This window comes from Telopea speciosissima, chromosome 4 (assembly GCF_018873765.1).
Source record: "Telopea speciosissima isolate NSW1024214 ecotype Mountain lineage chromosome 4, Tspe_v1, whole genome shotgun sequence".
NCBI classification, from domain to species: domain Eukaryota; kingdom Viridiplantae; phylum Streptophyta; class Magnoliopsida; order Proteales; family Proteaceae; genus Telopea; species Telopea speciosissima.
This window is the reverse complement of record NC_057919.1, coordinates 36,539,908-36,559,248: the sequence shown is the minus strand read 5'-3', so window position 1 is coordinate 36,559,248 and position 19,341 is coordinate 36,539,908. Positions and strand designations below refer to the sequence as shown.

General features: G+C 41.1%; 1 protein-coding gene across 2 annotated transcripts in view; it reads left to right on the top strand.

Annotated features, from left to right (window-relative positions):
• The window catches only part of LOC122660287 (anaphase-promoting complex subunit 4), a 131,411-nt gene that overhangs the window by 6,973 nt on the left and 105,097 nt on the right, over positions 1–19,341 (top strand). For both annotated transcript variants that reach the window (XM_043855525.1, XM_043855524.1), the window contains exons 6-7: positions 6,360–6,437; positions 19,107–19,249. In XM_043855525.1, coding sequence (XP_043711460.1) covers positions 6,360–6,437; positions 19,107–19,249 — 221 coding nt within the window. The remainder of the gene's footprint in view (positions 1–6,359; positions 6,438–19,106; positions 19,250–19,341) is intronic.

Here is a 19,341-nt window from a genome sequence, read left to right as displayed (position 1 = left end):
GAAGTATCACTCCTTTCCTGTGAACAATGGAGTATAGTTGTCAGATTTTCAAAATTTCAGCAAATGCCGACATTAGCGATGGACTTCCCGGTACCGGAGCAAGTGCAGGAAGTGGTTACAACCATTTGGAAGCAGTTACAACTGTTGGGATGCAGGAAGCGGTTACAACCGTTGGGATGTAGGATCCGATTGGCAATGCTGGTTATTTGGATCAAACAACAAGAACGTTATTTCCTATCTTCAAATGATTGTTCATCTTTGCCTTTGTAGATTCGATCATTCTTGGAGGATATTACCTTCTTGTTTTCATATTTTTTAAGTTGTATTTTTGTTAACAAAACAGGATTTTGAGAATGGCTTAAGTGATCAATGTGATCACTTAGCAGCTTTATTTATAACATTCAATTAGGGAGGTAGAATTACATAAAGGTCCCTACATAGCCAACTATATAAGCTATGGGGAAAAACAAAGAAAAAAAGATCCAAAATACCCTTATCGGGTCTACATAACTCAACACTCCCCCTCAAGTTGGTGCATAGATATCGCACATGCCCAACTTGACTAAACAAGGATGAAACAACTTCCCACATAACCCTTTGGTGAAGACATCAGCAAGTTGATCTCCGGACTTCACAAAAGGTATGCAAATCTGCCCACTTTCTAACTTCTCTTTGATGAAATGTTTGTCAATCTCCACATGCTTGGTATGGTCATGCTGCACTGGATTGTGGGCAATGCTGATTGCTGCTTTGTTGTCACAGTACAACATCATTGGACGATGAATAGAACCACTAATATCTTGGAGTAAACTCTGGAGCCACAGTAACTCACATATGCCCTGGGCCATAGCATGGAATTCGGTTTCAGCACTGGATCTTGCCACAACATTTTGTTTTTTACTCTGCCATGTGATAAGATTACCCCCTATAAAAGTACAATAACCTGAAGTGGATTTCCTATCAGGATTACCATCCCAGTCGGCATCTGTGTAAGCCTCAATGCGAAGATGATCATGCGGAGACAGGAGGATCCCTTTTCCTAGAGCTGACTTCAAGTAATGGAGAATATGAAGGACAGCAGCCATATGAGTGAAGTAGGGGTCATGCATGAACTGATTGACCAAGCTTACTGCAAATGCAATGTCCGGTCTACTGTGGGAGAGATAAATTAATTTTCCAACCAAGCGGTGTTCTCAACCCTTAACAATCGTATCACCGTCCTTCTCTTGTAGATGAGTAGTAGCTTCCAAAGGAGTGTCACACGGATGGCATCCTAACAAACCAGTCTCTGAGAATAGGTTTAGAACATACTTCCTGTGGGAAAGAAAAATGCCTTTGGGAGAACGGGCAACTTCAATCCCCAGGAAGTACTTGAGCTGTCCTAGATCTTTTATTTCAAATTCTCATCCCATGAAAGTCTTCAGGTGAGAAACTTCATCTGCATCATTACCAGTTACAACTATGTCATCGACATAGACTTTAAGTAGAGTGATCTTATCTCCATTTCGCTTGATGAACAAGGTGTGATCCGCACTGCTCTGTTTGTATTTTACAAAGATCATTGCTTTATGGAATCTGCCAAACCAAGCCCGAGGAGACTGCGTCAGTCCATATAATGCCCGCTTTAGTTTGCAAATTTTTCCATGACTCTTCTCACAAGAAAAACCTTAGGGAATCTCTATATAAACTTCCTCTTCCAGCTCTCCATGGGGAAATGCATTTTTTATGTCCAATTGCTACAAATCCCAACCTAGATTGACAGCATATGCTAGTAAAACCCGAACAGTATTCAACTTTGCAATTGGGGTAAATGTCTCCTGATAGTCGATTCTAATGGTCTGAGTAAAGCCCTTGGCCACAAGTTTGGCCTTGTATCCGTCTACTGTCTCGTCCATCTTCTGCTTGACAACAAATACCCATTTACAGCCGACTGGTTTCTTGCCCGGAGGAAGAACCACTAGTTCCCACGTCTAATTTTTGGATAAGGCCTTCATCTCTTCCATCATGACTGCTTTCCACTTTGGATCTGCAATCGCCTCTTGCCATTTGTGAGGAATAGAAACAAGGGAAAGAGAGGATACAAATGCACGATAGGAAGAAGACAAAGAATCATAGGAAACAACATTGGAGATGGGATGTTGGGTACAAGACCTAATGCCTTTACGAATAGCAATAGGTAAGTCAAGAGAAGGATCCTTACCAGATGATGTAGCAAGGTCTGGATCTGGATCAAGTCCTGATGATTGGAGAAGAGGTATAATAGTGGTAGTTTCAACTTGCTCTTTGTGCTTCCGGATATAGACTTTATTAATAGGAATCTGACTCACAGGTCTACGCTCCCCCTGAATAGGAATTACGGTAGGAACTGAAGTTGGAGGCTTTGGAGAAGAAGGCTCTCCCTGAATAGTTGCCGGAAGGATAGCAGACACATCTTTAATACCTGGATCATGCTCCCCCTGAAGAGTTGGTTGAGAATAATACGCCAGGGATTCATGGAAGACAATATCCATGGTAACAAATGTACGCCGAGTGGGTGGGTGATTGCACTTGTATCCTTTCTGGATGGCGGAGTAGCCCAAAAAAATACACCGAATACTCCGAGAATCGAGCTTGCCATGAGGATGATGGTTGCGAGCATAACAAACACAACCAAAATTTTTTTGGGGAACCATAAAAGAAGAGGAACCCTGGAGAAGGTCAATAGGGGCACGACCATCAAGTACACGGGTAAGCATGCGGTTGATGAGATAGGCAGCGTTAAGTATAGCGTCACTCCAATATTGAGAAGGAACCTGCCGTGCAAACATAATGGCCCGAGCCACGTCTAGAGGATGCCTATTGTTCCTTTCAGCCACTCCATTCTGGGCCGGAGTGTCTACATAGCTGCTCTGATGAACAATGCCTTTTTCAGCCAAATAATTTTGGAACTGACCCTCCATGTATTCTCTGCCATTATCACTCCGCAGAATTTTTAAGGTGGCATTGAATTGGGTCTGAACCATACGATGAAAGAGCCGAAAACAGTGAAAAACCTCACTCTTGTGCTGCATCATGGACACCCAGGTAGTACGAGTATAACAATCTATAAATGAGACAAACCATTTATGACCAGAAATAGAAGCACGACGGGCAGGGCCCCACACATCAGTATGAACTAAAGCAAAGGGAGAAACACTTCCTTTATTTAATGGAAAATAACTCGAACGACTCTGTTTGGCCAAAACACAGGCCTCACATAAAAACTCGTCCGCTGTACAATCTTTAACCAAGTTGGGAAACAAAAAAGCTAAAGTTCTAAGTGGAGGGTGACCAAGTCAACAATGCCATAGATGGAATCAGGAGAAGTGGCTAAATGTAACTGATGAGCCGAAGATGAAGCTGATGGAAGAACCAGGTTCAGCCGGCATGGGGTTAGTCCCAAGAATATGGCCAGTAAGCCCACGACCAGCAATGGTCAAATATGTAGATCGAGACCACATGAGATAATTTGTATCATCAAGTTTGATAGGAGCAGCAAGGGGAAGAAAATCAGTCCGCGGCTGTCCATCAAGTCCAGAGGTTGCAGAAGAAGAATCTGAGCCTGTCATTGTGGCAGCCAATTAATGAGATGAACCAGCAAGTAACCGATGCAGCCAGCGAAGAAGAACCAAAACCCTGGATATTGGGAGAAATCGATCCCAAAAAAAGGAGATCTGAATTTTGCAAAAAACTCAGAAGATATGGCTGAAGATGATGTCGAGTGACCCTCATGGTCAAAGAAACTCCTCTGAAACAAAAGCAGCAACAGGACGCAGCGCTATCCCAAAAATCGATATATGTTAAGGTTTTGGAAAATCCTGAAAGGTGAGATCGATTGGGGTTAGGGGTCTTCAAAACCTTGCAGAGTTTGGATAGATGCTGATCAAGGTTGCAGATGAAGCTCCAACAATGGAAAATCAGCCTTCAAAATTGATAGAGGCCTGATCTTCAAAAAAATCTGGAGAACTCCAATATCGCTGAGATGGTTCCAACAGCTATCGAGTAGAAGCGGAAATTAGGTCATGAAAAAAAGGAGAAGAGGTAGGTTTGAGGGCAGCAGCTAGATCATATGATCACCTCATTAGTGCTGCCCTTAAGGGAAGGATGAGACCCAAGAAGAAGGGAGAGAAAAAAAAATCGAGGGAAGAAAAATCGATGGGAGGGTGGTGGGTTTTGAAAACCTAGATCAGAGAAAAGTTTTGCTCTGATACCATGTTAACAAAACAGGATTTTGAGAATGGCTTAGGTGATCAATGTGATCACTAAGCAGCTTTATTTATAACATTCAATCAGGATAATCTTATCTTGAAGTGCTTCAGCTTTATAGCCTCCTGTCACTAAGGTGAAACGCCCTATGGCCATTTATTGGTGCCCCCCTTTTTATTCGGTTAAATTAAATGTTGACGGGGCAAGTAAAGGAAATCCGGGTGCTAGTGGTGGGGGTGGTATTATTCGTGATGCGAATGGCTTCTTGGCTGCAGCTTTCTCTAGTTTTTATGGTACTTGCACAAATACAGTAGCGAAAATGAAGGCTTTTTTGGACGGTCTGAGGTTATGTGCTAGCTTGAACCTATATGGCTTTGTCGTTGATTCAGATTCTTCCACGACTGTTAGTTGTATTTCTAAAAGGTCGTGCAATCTGTGGAGTTGCTGGTTTGAGTTCATGAGGTGCTCTCTTTGGTTGATGCCTTATGTGTGAGTGTTCAGTTTGCCTATCGTGAAAGCAACAGGGCAGCGGATTCTTTGGCAAATTTAGCTTGTGATGCTATGGTTAGTTCCACTTTCCACGATGATCTTATTGTCCCTCTGCCATTACGAAGAATAATAAGGGAGGATAAGGCTGGTCTTTCGGTCTTCAAAATGTAATTGTACTTGGGTGGTTTCTTTGGTCTGTGTGGTGTGAGAGTGTGAGGCTCTTCGGGTTGGGGTAAGGCGGGTTAAGTCCCCCCCATTGTATCTTTTGCTCTTTTCATTTTTTAATAAAAATGCAGGGGCCTGCCCGGGTCCCAGATAATATTCGGGCTAAAAAAATAAAAAAAAATTAGAGAGGTAGAATTACATAAAGGTCCCTACATAGCCGACTATATAAGCTATGGGGAAAAACAAAGAATAAAAGGTCCAAAATACCCTTAACGGGTTTACATAACTCAACAATTTTCAACTTTGTTCCATGGGAGACTAACAACTTGGCTGACTCCCTGGCTTGGAGGGCACTGTCGGTGACGTGAACGGCGGTTTGGCCCAATTCCATTCCATGGATCCAGGAGATGTGCTCTTCTCATTCCATGTGTGTTTCACGTTGATTTTAATGAAGACTTTTATTACCCAAAAAAAAAAGAAAAAAAGAATGGGCAATGACTAGTCACCAGCGATGCTATGATGGACCAATATCAAGTTTCATATGAGGATATTGTTTGATTTTATGTTAGGATTACCATCTGAATTATTCTTTGATGTTTAGTCCCTGGATTTGGTTGAAGTGGGACTACGTTTGTGGGCTTGTTATTACTCATTACTGTTGAGCTCGTTTGCATTATTTCACCCTTTAACGTTGAGCCCATTTGCTGTTGAAGTAGGACTGCGTTTGCGGGCTTGTCTGAATTATCCTTTGATATGTTGAGCCCATTTGGATTATATCAAGTAATAATTTGATTTTATTACTGTTGGGCTTTGTGGGTCTGTCATTCCTGTTGAGCCCATTTGTAGAAACTACACATCAACATGTGCATGCCTAGGTGAACAAGGCTGCACCTAGGCGACAAGGAGCCTGGCCACCGCCTTGGGCCCATGACAGCTATGTTTTTGGAACCTCAACTCCCATTTTGACTATAGATTTGAATGAGCCTGGCCATCACCTTGGGGCCATGACAGCTATATTTTTGGAACCTCAACTCCCATTTTGACTATAGATTTGAATCTAAGACTTGAATGCCCAATGTAAACCCAATTCTATTACTGTTATGTATGGATGCCCACTTTTGGCATGAAATCTACAATCTGAATTTTCATTTGAAAGCCATTTCCAAAATTTTATAATATCCTGTAAGGTTTTAGCTTGATCATTCATCCTCTTTTTTTTCTTCTCCAGGTTAGTTTTACTGGCAGATTTAATTTGTGTCTGATGTGATAATCTTATTAATCTGAATTTTGCGTGGATGGGGGCCTTAATATAGTCAGTTGTAATAATCCGAATGCATGTAGGATTTATTTGTTTCTCACTATTATTCTTTGGTGTATTGATTTATTTTGTTTTATATTTATATTTTGATTTTTTTTCAGTTGTTACATGACATGTTATTATAGTTCCTCTTACCTTTGTGTAATTTTGTTATGGATACCAGAATATACACAATTTCTCCATTCTTACTCCTCACTTGGTCCAAGCTACTTGTCGACTTCAAAATGCTTCTGTGTATAAGGTTAGTTCTTTATATTCCATGTGGCTGACCTTTTGAAAATCATACCATTTTCTGGGCAGATTGACATTTCTGAGTGCTCTAAAGCAACTTCTACTCTTTTGGGATGCATCTTTTTTGTTTGATATAACTTTTTTGCCACCTTTTTATTCTACTCTTTTCTCCCGTTTTGCTATAAGAGGAGAGGGGGGGTGGTGGTGGTGTATGTGTTTGTGTTCCGGAATGTCAAGGGGAAAACCACCATAAATTAATGTGGCTTATAGTTGGACTGATTATTTAACAGGGGTGGAGTTGTGGAGAAGGTTTGATGTGGCTCATCCAAAAGATGTGATGAGGCTTAAGATTGTGTTTATTTCTATGCTTTTGGTAAGATCATTTTACAAAGCATGTATTGTACTTAGTCTATCAGATAATTTCCATATGCACTGACTTGGCTTGGAAGGATGATATTGAGATGTCCAAAGATCATTCAATGACAAACTGGAATGATTCTGTCTGGTGACAAAATTAGGAGTCAATTAAGATGGTCTGGTCATAATGGTGGAGGAGTATGTAGGGGTACGTACAACTGGTGCAAGTGAAAGGCATCAATGGGAGGTGATCAGGTGAAGGCAAAAGAGGATGTGGGACAATCTCATATAAGACTAGACATGCATGTTTTACCATAGAAATTTCCTTGACAAAAGGTAACGAAATAATAGGTGCAGTCTCAGGGGGGGGGGAAGCTTAAATAAATACTTGTTGTCATGGTATGATCGGATAACATATTATTTTGGTTCTACCAGGGTTTTTTGTCAGTGACTCAGTGGTAGACAGATATTGAACAAGGTGTTGGTGGCTAATAACATGGTGGATGCCCAGGTTTGGAAGGGGCAGCCGGGTGTGATTTTAAAGGTGAAAAATGGAGAAAACTTATGACCAGGGATTTTCTGGATTACATCATTGGATGAGATTTGCTGAGAAGTGGATGCGGTGGATGAAGGATTATTACAAAAACACTAGGATTCTGTTTTGGTAATGGGGATCCATCTGGTTCTTTTAAGAGTTTGTGATGGTTGAGGAAGAGGGATTTGTTTTTCTCCTTTCTTGTTCATTTGTGTTTTGAAGGCTCTGGTAATCTTTATGGCTAGGTGAAGCGGGGCTGGGTGGTTATGATGGAGGGTTTCGGGTAGGGAACCAGAACTTAATGTTTCTCTCTAGCAGTTCACGGATGATTACTTGTTTCTTTTTGTTGCATTGGTGGTCCCAATTCCTAATCTGAGATGTGTTTTATAATTCTTGGAAGTGGCGGTGGGGTTGAAGTTGAGCCTAAAGAAGAGTGAGGTGATTCTTGTTGGAAGGTGGATAATGTGGATATGTTCAGTCACTGCTATGGGGTGTAAAGGTGAAGTCTTAAGGAATTATGGGACCTGGTGGAAAGGGTGGAGAGGATGCTGTCTACTCTCTAGTCTCTATCCATTGTTTTCTGTTCTAGCATCTTTTGTGGCGAGATTGGAGACCATTTACTACCCATCCACCCTTGTTTTTTGTTCTAGCATCTTTTGTGGCAAGATTGGAGAAGCTTTAAATTGATTTTCTTTGGTATGAAAAGGACTGGGCAAAGGAGAAGGGGGCTCAATATTAGCCTGGTGAAAATTCAATATGGTGTTATTGGGAAAGTGTCCTAGGAAATTTGGCGAAGAAGGGGGCTTGTGAAGGAAGGGGAAGGGGAAGGGAGTGGGAGTGGGGGGGGGATTAATGGGGTTTTGGAAGGGGATGTATATGAAGTTCCAGGAGTTTATGGAAACAGGATATGCTATGGTGGAGGAGCATGTGGAAAGGGAGGGAGACGGGTTTGTGTCCCAACGTCTAGGAGAAATCCAAATGATTGAGAAGTTGGGACAGTGACATTTTATGGGGTTTTTGAATCAACAAAAGCTAAAGAAGGGGGATGCAAGGATATGAAGTGGAACAGGATTGGCAGTTCTTGGTAAGTCCTTTTTTAGGATGCTTCATAATGGAGAGAGGGGGTTAACACAAGATTATTTGTAATCATAGGAGAACCCCAATAATTGCTTTTTCTATGTGGATTGCTTGCCTTGAGAGTAGATACTGACAAACGATAATCTCATAAGAACGTTGGAGATTGAGGAATGTATGTAGTCTATATATTTTATAACAGGTGGAGGAAGATGTATATCACCTTTTTTTCTGCATTGTTGCTTTGCCTTAGTTGTTTAGGGGAACTTCTATGAGGAACAGGGGTAGCTTAATAGTTGTCAGTATCTTCGTTATTAATGGCTGGGAGGTTCATTAGAAGGGAAATCTGCTATTTATAGAGAGAAAGAAAAACAAGAATCTTGAATGAGAGAGAAGTACCCGTTCTTAGGGTTGCAAGGAATGCTATGGTTCTTGTCTCAGGTTGGGTATCTGTGCTACCAGAATTTAGGGGTTGAGCACTCTTGGATTTTGCAAGAGCTGGGACAATTTTGTATATGTATTATGGGGTATCTTTTTGTGGTAAATCCCTGATGTGGATTCCTCATACTCTTAGAGCATTCAGGGTGCTTCTTGATATAATATTAATACAATTACTTATTACGTCCAATTACTTAACAGCAGGCTCAGATAAGTAGATTTGCTAAGTAGATGTGGAAGTGAGGGCAGGCTGAAGAAAGCTCCTTAACGGCATTGGGCATCAATCAAAGCCAGGGAGCTAGGGCCTCCGAAAGCAGTCTAAAAACCATTAAAAACAAAAGCTTACAAACATACTTTGGACATTATATCAAAAATTATTTTTACCTTTATTTTATGAATAAAGAGTATCCCAATAAAAATTATTTTTATTTTATGAATTACAGGAGTTAAATCAATAATGTTCATACAGGGGGAAATTTTCATCTCATTTTAAGCATCCTAAACCCTCGTCTCCAAAGTCTTTTTCCTTATTAACGGAGGTCGTACTTGCACATCAGCATATGATACCATTAAAATGATCTCCAGCATGGGGAAATGTGCGTGGTTCCTCCCTCTCCCTCCCAGTGAGCCCCTCCTCTTCCCTGTCCGTGTGTGTCCCTCCCCCTGTGGGCCTGCCACCATGGCCAGCTTTCCTGGTATGGTGTCCTTACCTGCCTGGTTCCCCTCCTCCTTCCGTGCTCCTTCCTCCCCAGCCCTTTCCCCCTCCCTTCCCCTGCAGTGGGGTGGTTCGGCCTGAACCTCTCTCTTCCACCAACCCACCCGATCCTCCCGTGAAGGTCTACCCCTTCATTTCATCCCTCCTACATTGGTTGGCTCGTCTAAAACTGCCCTCTACTCTGTGGGTTTATTGGACAATGAAACTTCTAAGTGACAAAATGTCTTGGTCGGGCACTTCATAGGCAGCTGGTCACCATTCAATATTGTTAAGCTATCTCTGGCTGAGCAATGGAAACTTCATGGGCTAATGGATACGTACCTGTTGGACAACATCATTTTCATTTTCAAATTCGCTGATGAGGATGACAAGATGCATGCCCTCAAAGGAGGTCCTTGGCAATTAGGCAGAAAACTGATTTTCCTTCGTCATTGGGATCATTACCTTTAGCTAAAGAGAGTTAATCTCAACACCATTCTGCTGTGGATCATGGTTCCAGGCCTCACCCTTCACTTTTGGTATGAAGATGGCCTCAGTATTACTGGCTCTGTTCTGGGGAAACCGCTATACTCCAACGGTAGAACTAAGAGGCAAGACCGGCTTGCGTTTGCGAGAATTTGTGTGGAGGTATCAGCTGATGAACCACTCCCTACCTCAATCCCCGTAGCTGATGATGAAGGATTTTGCTTCAATCAGGAAGTCTTCTACAAATGGCTCCCCCCACATTGCCTAGTTTGCAGGCTCTTTGGGCATGAAACTGTAAAATGCCAGCCCAAACCTGGTAACCAGTATCCCTCTCCCTCTTCTGGTACGGCCACTGTTACCAATCTAGGTTTGCATCCTCCACCTCCTGTGCCATCTCCAGGTACCACGAACCCCGCCATTCTCACTCACACCATCTACCCCTCCCCCTTCCTCTCTTCTCCATCCAGACCCTGATTCTTCTGAAGGCCTTTGCTCACCCAGCTGTGGCCAATTATTTGGATGGATGGTCCATTGCCAACCTACTAGCTCCTACCCATTGAACACTTGTGATGTAGGATCAGCTCATTCAAGCCTAATAGTTGTTGATCTGCAAGAACCCTAGAATGGTCATATGGGAGTTCTTGCAATTCGCAAAGTATTTCAAAATGGTCTGCTACAACATGCCTAAGCCATGGAATTGAGGTTCAATTTCTTCTTCTCTCCTGAAGGCTAGATATGGTGGAAGAAGAAAAGCTTTAATGAATATCCCTATATTATACTATGCCATGTTTGAAGGCTGACCTGTCTGCAAGGTTCAAGGTTTCGCAAAACCTGGAAGGTTCAGTTGCCGGTTTTGAGTCCCAAATGGCCAAATTAGTTACCAAAACTTTTAGGAAACCCTATTTTGGGCCCTTTAAACATATTGGAATCCTTAGTTTGTAATAAAGCACATACAGAATGGTAGTTCCATGGATCCTAGGTTGGAAGTGTACGCTGTAACGCCCAAATCCGGATAAAGGTATGGTGCTGGCTCTCATAGACGTAGTTCGAAATTTCGTCTTGTCTCACCATTTTGGGCTGATCAAGATTTCCGAAATATTCTGAAATTTCGGCGAAATATGGTATTTTTTCTGCCATATTTTGGCACTCCATCTCGGTGGGTTTTTTGCCATATTAAGGCCTGATACTTCATGTACACCCTTATTTAAGCTAAATAAACACATTTAAATCTTCATATTGCAAAAAAATGAACTCAAAGTGGTGTTTTGGGTTTGCACCCTTGATTGATAGTATACGGTCAGACCCTGATGTATAAATAGTTAAATACACATTGTATAAGTACTAAAAGAGTGAAAAATCCTTCACAAATGTGCTAGGAGGTGTTTCCGACGTGTTTTCGGAGACGATCCGTCGAAAATGATGAAGAACAAATTGGAAGAGGCTTTGAACTATGCTTGGAAGAGTGGAACACACAAAAAAAGGAACAAAAGAGAGTCTCAGCAAGGTCTCGGTCGAAATTTCGACCGAGATATGTGAGATTATGCTTTTATAGTCAATCCTTTAAAGAGTCACGTGATGGTTTGTAACATTTGGGCGATATTTCGGTGACATACCGAAATGTCACGAAATGTCGACGAAATTTTGACTTTTTTCATTTCGTATGGTCACCTCGCCTCGGTATTGTCGAGATTTCCGAAATATGCCGATATATCACGAAATTTTGAACCATGCTCATAGACCGCCGTTAAATAACGGTTGAAAAATGTTACGATGTGCAAAAACTATAAAATGCATCAGAGACATCAAAATATTGCAGCGGAAACTCCATACTCATTCTATATAAAACTTTGTATATCATCAGGCATAAACCATCATATAGAAATCATCTACTTGTTACATCTCTGAAATACTATTATATACATCAAAGCATCTGTCTGTATGTATACATCAAAAAGTGTATATAAAACATCAAAATGTGAAACTCTCTCTGGTCCTGCCTTTGCTCATCTACTTGGAGGGGTCTACTCCTTTCCCTTTGGCTCTCTTGGTGCAGCCTGCACACTGGCACACTACATGGGCATGCTCTGTAAAATATCATAAACTGTGGGATGAGCTAACTAGCCCAGTGAGAAAGAATACAGTTCATATCATGCTGATAAATGTAAACAATTCTACTATGTTGTGCAAATCATACTCTGACATGCTACTATAATTTCTATCAATTTTGTATATTACATCTGATCATACAATATTTGGAATGCATGACTATGTACAATGAAAACGTTGTCTGTCTGTTATTCTCTTTCTGTGGCTTACTTTAACTGTTATTCTCTATACTGTGTATTTCTTTGTCTGTTATCTGGGTGAACTGCCACTGAGCTGTATATGAGTGAGGATACATAGCTCTGCACTGTGGGGATCTGTGAGGATCTGACTATTGGTTTCAGAGAGGATCCGAACTCTGTGTATGTGTAAGAGTCAGTACTACTACTGAACTCAAGACATACACCTTTGTGAATCACTGAAGATTCGGCTGTCTGCTATGGGAATCAATAAAGATTCAACTATGTGAATCATTTAAGATTCGGCTGTCTTTGTGTACCTCATCCAGTAGCTAAACCCCTTCTGAAAAGAGTTGGCATTCACTGGGTCTTTACCGGGGTTCTTGAGCCACAAGTGTTCCTTTGATTTCTTTACTTACCTCCATTTCCAGTTCGCACTACTTATCTCAACTCCACGGTGAGTTGGATATTGATGGAATTCCTATTGTCCCCCAACTAGTAGGGTAGACATTGAGGAACTCCACTATCCATCTCATTTCTCTTGTTACAAACAAGTACTAATAGAAACTTTAGTTTCAGTTCTTTTCTATTATTTACTATCTTTTACTGTTATTTGCTATTCTTACCATGCCTCACTATGTTTATAATCATTTATAAAACAACATTTTCATTTCTATTTAACACATAAGAATCTCGGAGGCATAATACAATGTAAAATAATGGGAAAACATGCAAGGATATGACAGAATTCCCCTCACCTTCCTGTGTTTCTACTGTACTACTTCTCTACTATTCTCAACAGTATCTCTGGTGCTCCTCCATCACTGGTAAATCAAAATCTTTTCATTCACATTAGACTTCTCTTTAATACTCTTGGAATAGTGGGTATGGTCTCCTACGTCCTACCCCTCATACTTAACGAAACTTACCTCTATAGCACTACTTCAGCATCTAGGGAACACTGGTTGACTCCTCAGTCGAACTAGTAGCCAAAACAGGAAAACCTAAACCCTAAATTAGGGTTTTTTCTACCTTTTCTCACATAACTTTGTGGGATCTCATCCTTTTTCCATGAAATTCGTTTTAATAGCATCACATCACTACTAGGAACTTTCTAACGGATCAAATAGCTGCTAAACACTTAAAGAAATCGAATAGAGATCTTACTGTGGTCGGGTTTTCCCCCTTCTAGTGGGTTGTGGTAGGTTGGGGATTTTCCCCTTCCTTTTTGCAGGCCCTCGCCTTCCCCTTTGTCTTGGCAGGGCCTTGTAATTGGCTTGTCCTTGTTTGTTCTCTCTCCCCCTTTCTTTCCTTTGGTAATGAATTTTTATTCATCCCAAAAAAAAAAAAAAAAAAAAAAATCGAAAAAGAGATCTAGGGTTTACCTTTTCAATCTGAAAATCCCTCCCTGGACTCGCTGTCAGGTTCTTATCAAACCCACGACGGTTTCCTTAAGATCATGCAACGATCCAATGGCTCCAAAACTAGCTTCCCTTTCTTTCCTCTCTTCTCTCTCCTTTTTCCTAGCTTTGAAATGTGACTTGAAATGAGCCAACAGCCCCTTTTAAAAGCCAAAAACTCGGTTACTTTCACCGTACCGGCTCGTCGGATCCCGCAACAAACAAGCTAGCCAGTTGGGATCTGGAGGGCTCCGGTTGCCCCTTGAGGTGAACACTAAAGTTCCAGTGACAACCGGCAGGCGCCGGTTGGCTGATCCGGCTCGCCGGATGAATTTCCCAGCTAGCCGGTTGCGGCTCTGCAGCCTGACCTCTGCTCCTTCAAACGGACATATCTCCTTTGTTCTAACTCTGTTTGATCCGATTTTTTTTCCACAATGTAGGTAACTTGATTACCTATGTTTTTTCATGTCTTGGACTTCCCCAAATTCTGACTCTAAGGTCCTCTAAAACTCGCGTGAAGTCAACACTTCACCTAAAACTGTACGGTTTCCATCCCTTTCTCTTTAATGTGGAACACTAGTAGGGTCCACGGTATACCTAGATTCATTCCAACTTACTTAATGCTTGTAATTGGTGAAAATCCATATTTACCTGTATTTTCAGTACTTCTCTGTTGGGCTGACTTGAACCGGATTCTGTCAAAACGAATTTGTCAAGTACCTGTAAACCATAATATAAATAATTAAATACCTTTTTGGGGACGGGATATTACATACGCAGTATGCTGTACAATGCTGTTTAGTACTAGAACCCACATAATTCAATTAAATCAACTAAAATATGCTTTCAGAATGAATAAACATAAATTAGAAAAAAATGGTGTACACAGTGCACGAGGCTCCCGCCACTGCGGGGTCTAGGGAGGGTCATAATGTACGCAGCCTTACTCTTGCTTTCGCAGAGAGGCTGTTTCCAGACTCGAACCTGTGACCACCTGGTCAGAATGGAGCAACCTTATGTTGCACCAAGGCCCACCCTCTAAACATAATTTAGAAACCATTTCATAATTATCAAAATTTATTCATGGTCCATTGTAAAAATATGAGTGATTTGGTGAAAAATCACAAAAACTGAGGTTTTCTAGGAAGGTAGCGAAATGATACCAAAACTGGAAACATGGTCGAAATTTCATCGAAACTGCGAAATTTCAATTGAAACCTTGCATTTTATACCAAGTGTTTGATTGAAACGATATTGAAATCTGAAACATGGTCGGTCAAAACATTGCAATTCATTAGTATCACACGCTGTTTCATTTTGAAAGCTTGCGAAACCGAAATATTTCTGTTGGTTTTGCAAAATTTGTCGAAACATTGTACTATACCTGTCTATCTTATTAATGTAGCTCTAGATAGGTAAAGGTCCTACTAGAGGCCAATTATCCAGGATCCAATGACAAAGGACCAAAGGGGCTGCTGGTTCTGCAGTTCCAATAGAGCAGAATAGGAGTTTAGGTCAAATTCTAGGGTTATAGGATTAATGGAGGTTAATGGGGAATTAGGGTTTGGATGGTTGGATGGGGCTGAGATGAAAAACTAGTGGAGGGGAAGTGTTGGGGATGCTAGGGTTTGAATATGAAATTAATCTAATGGTTAGATCTGGCTGGGTAGGGTTTTCTCGAAAATTACCTTGTATGTAATCTTCTAGAAAATAAGGAGAAAGTTGCAAGTCTTCAATGGCAGTAGCAGTAGCAGCTTGAATAATGGAGAAGGATAGAACCACCTTCAAAGGAGATCCTCCCAGCCGTCACGGCGTAAGGAGTCGTAGGAGATCCACCTAACCTTTCCACCTTGATAGAACCACAAGGATGAACACTCTCAAGGAGCAGCAGCAGCAACAAAGGTAGCGAACACGATTTTTTTTTAATTCTTAAAACTGCAGGGGAGCCTCCCACAATTTAATATTTATAATAAAAGGCTAATAGCCAAATCCTAATACAATCTAAACACTTCCCTCACTTAAATCGCGGAAGGGTAGGAATAAACAACTTAAAACTAGGGATGTCAATGGGTCGGGTTGGGCTGGGCCTGCCCTAAACCCTAACCCAACCCTAGGGGCCTTAACAATGGACCCGGCCCTGATAAAAGTACTCCAAACCAGAGTACCGCATGGAGTGATATAGAGTACCAATTAAATAAGATCAGCAATGCTGATCACCTTCAAACAGAAGTTGAATGATCTTCCAGGAGGAGTTACTTAACCCTGAAAAAGTGAAAAACTGAGAATGCTCTTTGAATAGATTTGCAATAATCGAAGATATATAAGTTCTCTAAACAATGAAATTCCAGGTCTACTGCAATTTTGAGTTGTAATCATTATACCCAATCGGCTAATCACTCTATGTTGATCAATAAAGATATAGAAAAGACCCTAGTTCATCAACGTATCACCAGAAACTAGGGTTTAAACCACAATAGGCAGCATACATAAATCAAACAACGCTCTTTGTCTTTGCAAACATAAATCAAACGTGTTATAACTTATAACTAGCCAACAGAACTCCAATGTGCCATGAAAGCATGGATCGTCAAATCCGTGGATGAAGAGGGATAGAAGGGGTAGCAGAGATATTCGGATATTAAAAAAGATTTAAGTACCTGGAGCGATTGATCGTCAAATCTGTGGGAATCAAAGCAGCTACAGCCTACAAGGAACTTAGGGAAGGAGACCGAGGGAAGGAGGAAGGCAGTGAGCGGCGCCCTTAGAACGAAAGATATTAGGTTGAAAATTGAAAACTGAAAACAGATTGCCTTAGGGCCTTTTGTTTGTGGCAATACTTGCCGAGTTGCCGTATATGCCCTTAGGGCTTTTTTGGTCTTTTTCTTTTTAATTTTTTTTAGTTAGGCTATATATAATAATAATAATATACACTTATAGTTAATACAGGGCCGGGCCGGGCCGGGCTGAGCCTAGGGTCTAAACCCCAACCCGACCCAACCCTGCCAGGGCCAGACTATACCTTAACCTAATCCCGCCCTCAGGGTTGGGTCTGGGCCGGGCTCAGGGCGGGTTCGGGCCAGCCGGGCTTAATTGACACCTACTTAAAACCAATTAAAACACTTAAACTAAGAAGATTCCTAAGTAATCAATAGGATATAAGACCCTATTAGCCAATAGGAATATTTCACCTAAATTGGACCAGTGGTTCAACCGGTTCAATTTAAAATATTAAAACATGAAAAATAAACTAAGTATTGGGTTAATCCCGTATGCAACCTATGTACCCCTAGTTTGGGCCCATTAAAGTAGCCTATTACATAGAAAACCCTTGGGATCAAAGGCCCAACATATATATATCCCAACCCTAGACTTATTTATAAAGAAATAAGCCTATTTCGATGATGAATCTGCATCAACTTTCCCCAGCTTGAAAAAATTCATGCTCGAATTTTGCAGTGATGAGGGGGAAACAACATAGAGTAGCAGCTTTATTCATCCCCAAACAAAATTCTGGTGAAACAGGAAAATTAGGGATAAAGTCTTCAAGGCGTGGAGCTTTCTCTTCGAAGAACCATGGTGGCATAACAAACTCTATGTGTTCGACTTCTGAATCAACCGTGAATGCCCTATCTATAGAGTCTTCAGTGTTAGTAACCTTCTTAGACACAAGCTCCACCTCTTCAAGGACAGCATTTTGAATGCCATTATTTTCCTATGGAATGTTACAACCACCTCTTCATCTTCCACTGTTGCAGCCTTTCCTACATTGGTTTCTTCAACATAGACCATTTCAGTAGGATCTTCTACATGTTGACTGTCCATCTTTAAAGCTATAGGAGTAGTCTCTTTCTTTTCATCACAATTCATTGTTACTTCAGCTTTATCTTCAACTTCCTTTGGCAATGAAAATTTGTATTCTCTATACCTGCCTTCCTTGTGATCTCTAGGTCCATCTCTGTGACCTCTGTATCCATATTTGGGATTCCCATCTCTGTCAGGTAGCCTCCGTACCACCAAATTGAGTTGGTACCTGTCTTCATCTATGGGCAAGTTGCTGTATCTGTCAGGGGTGACTCTCTATTCTTCCAATCGTTGCAACCTAGACATGATGGCATCAGCTGTAGCCTTCTGGACTTTAGTTGCAGCCCTTTGTTCAGCAACACGCTTCTGGAACATCTCGAGCATTGCAGCCATGGGGTCAGCCATGAGCTCTGATACCACTTAATGTAGCTCTAGATAGGTAAAAGTCCTACTAGAGGTCAATTATCTAGGATCCAATGACAAAGGACCAAAGGGGGCTGCTGGTTCTGCAGTTCCAATAGAGCAGAATAGGAGTTTAGTTCAAATTCTAGGGTTATAGGATTAATGGAGGTTAATGGGGAATTAGGGTTTGGGTGGTTGGATGGGGCTGAGATGAATATCGAGTGGAGGGGAAGTGTTGGGGATGCTAGGGTTTGAATATGAAAGTAATCTAATGGTTAGATCTGGCTGGGTAGGGTTTTCTCGAAAATTACCTTGTATATAATCTTCTAGAAAATAAGGAGAAAGTTGCAAGTCTTCAATGGCAGTAGCAGTAGCAGCTTGAATAATGGAGAAGGATAGAACCACCTTCAAAGGAGATCCTCCCAGCCGTCACGGTGTAAGGAGTCGTAGGAGATCCACCTACCCTTTCCACCTTGATAGAACCACAAGGATGAACACTCTCAAGGAGCAGCAACAGCAACAACAAAGGCAGCTGACGATTTTTTTTTTTAATTGATAGAACTGTGGGGGAGCCTCTCATGATTTAATATTTATAATAAAAGGCTAATAGCCAAATCCTAATACAATCTAAACACTTCCCTCACTTAAATTGTGGAAGGGTAGGAATAAAAAACTTAAAACCAATTAAAACACTTAAACTAAGAAGATTCCTAAGTAACCAATAGGATATAAGACCCTATTAGCCAATAGGAATATTTCACTTAAATTGGATCAGTTGTTCAACCGGTTTAATTTAAAACACTAAAACATGAGAAATAAACTAAGTATTGGGCTAATCCCGTATGCAACCTATGTACCCCCTAGTTTAGGCCCATTAAAGTGGCCTATTACATAGAAAACCCTTGGGATCAAAGGTCCAACATATATATATATATCCCAATCCTAGACTTATTTCGAAAGAAATAAACCCATTTCGATGATGAATCTGCATCACTTATCTACTGAAATGATAATTGTGTAATGCCCTTTTGTCTTCCCTTCAACCTGGCTTCAAAAAAAAAAACAAAAGAACTTAAGTGTTACCAAGGTAGTTGCATACTACTTGCATTTTTTATTTGCCCCCTGTTTTTTTGGGTATTATCTGCTTTTGATAAAAGTTGGCTTCTTTCTAGAGAATTTGACATTGTTAATGGGTTGGTCTCGTCATCAGGTGGCTTTATCTAGAAATCTTTGCCATTTGATTGTATTGAGCATTGGGGACCTAGTACAAGACAAGGTAGAACTGAAGGACCCTCAAATGTCTACACATGGTTTGCATTGTTTGCTTCTCAATACTTCTATATTTCGGAAAAGGTAAGCCTAATATCTTACACAAGTTTGGTTCGAAATTGAAATTGTCTAGCTTCATTAGTTCCTGGTTGCTGGGTCCTGAAATAATGTAAATT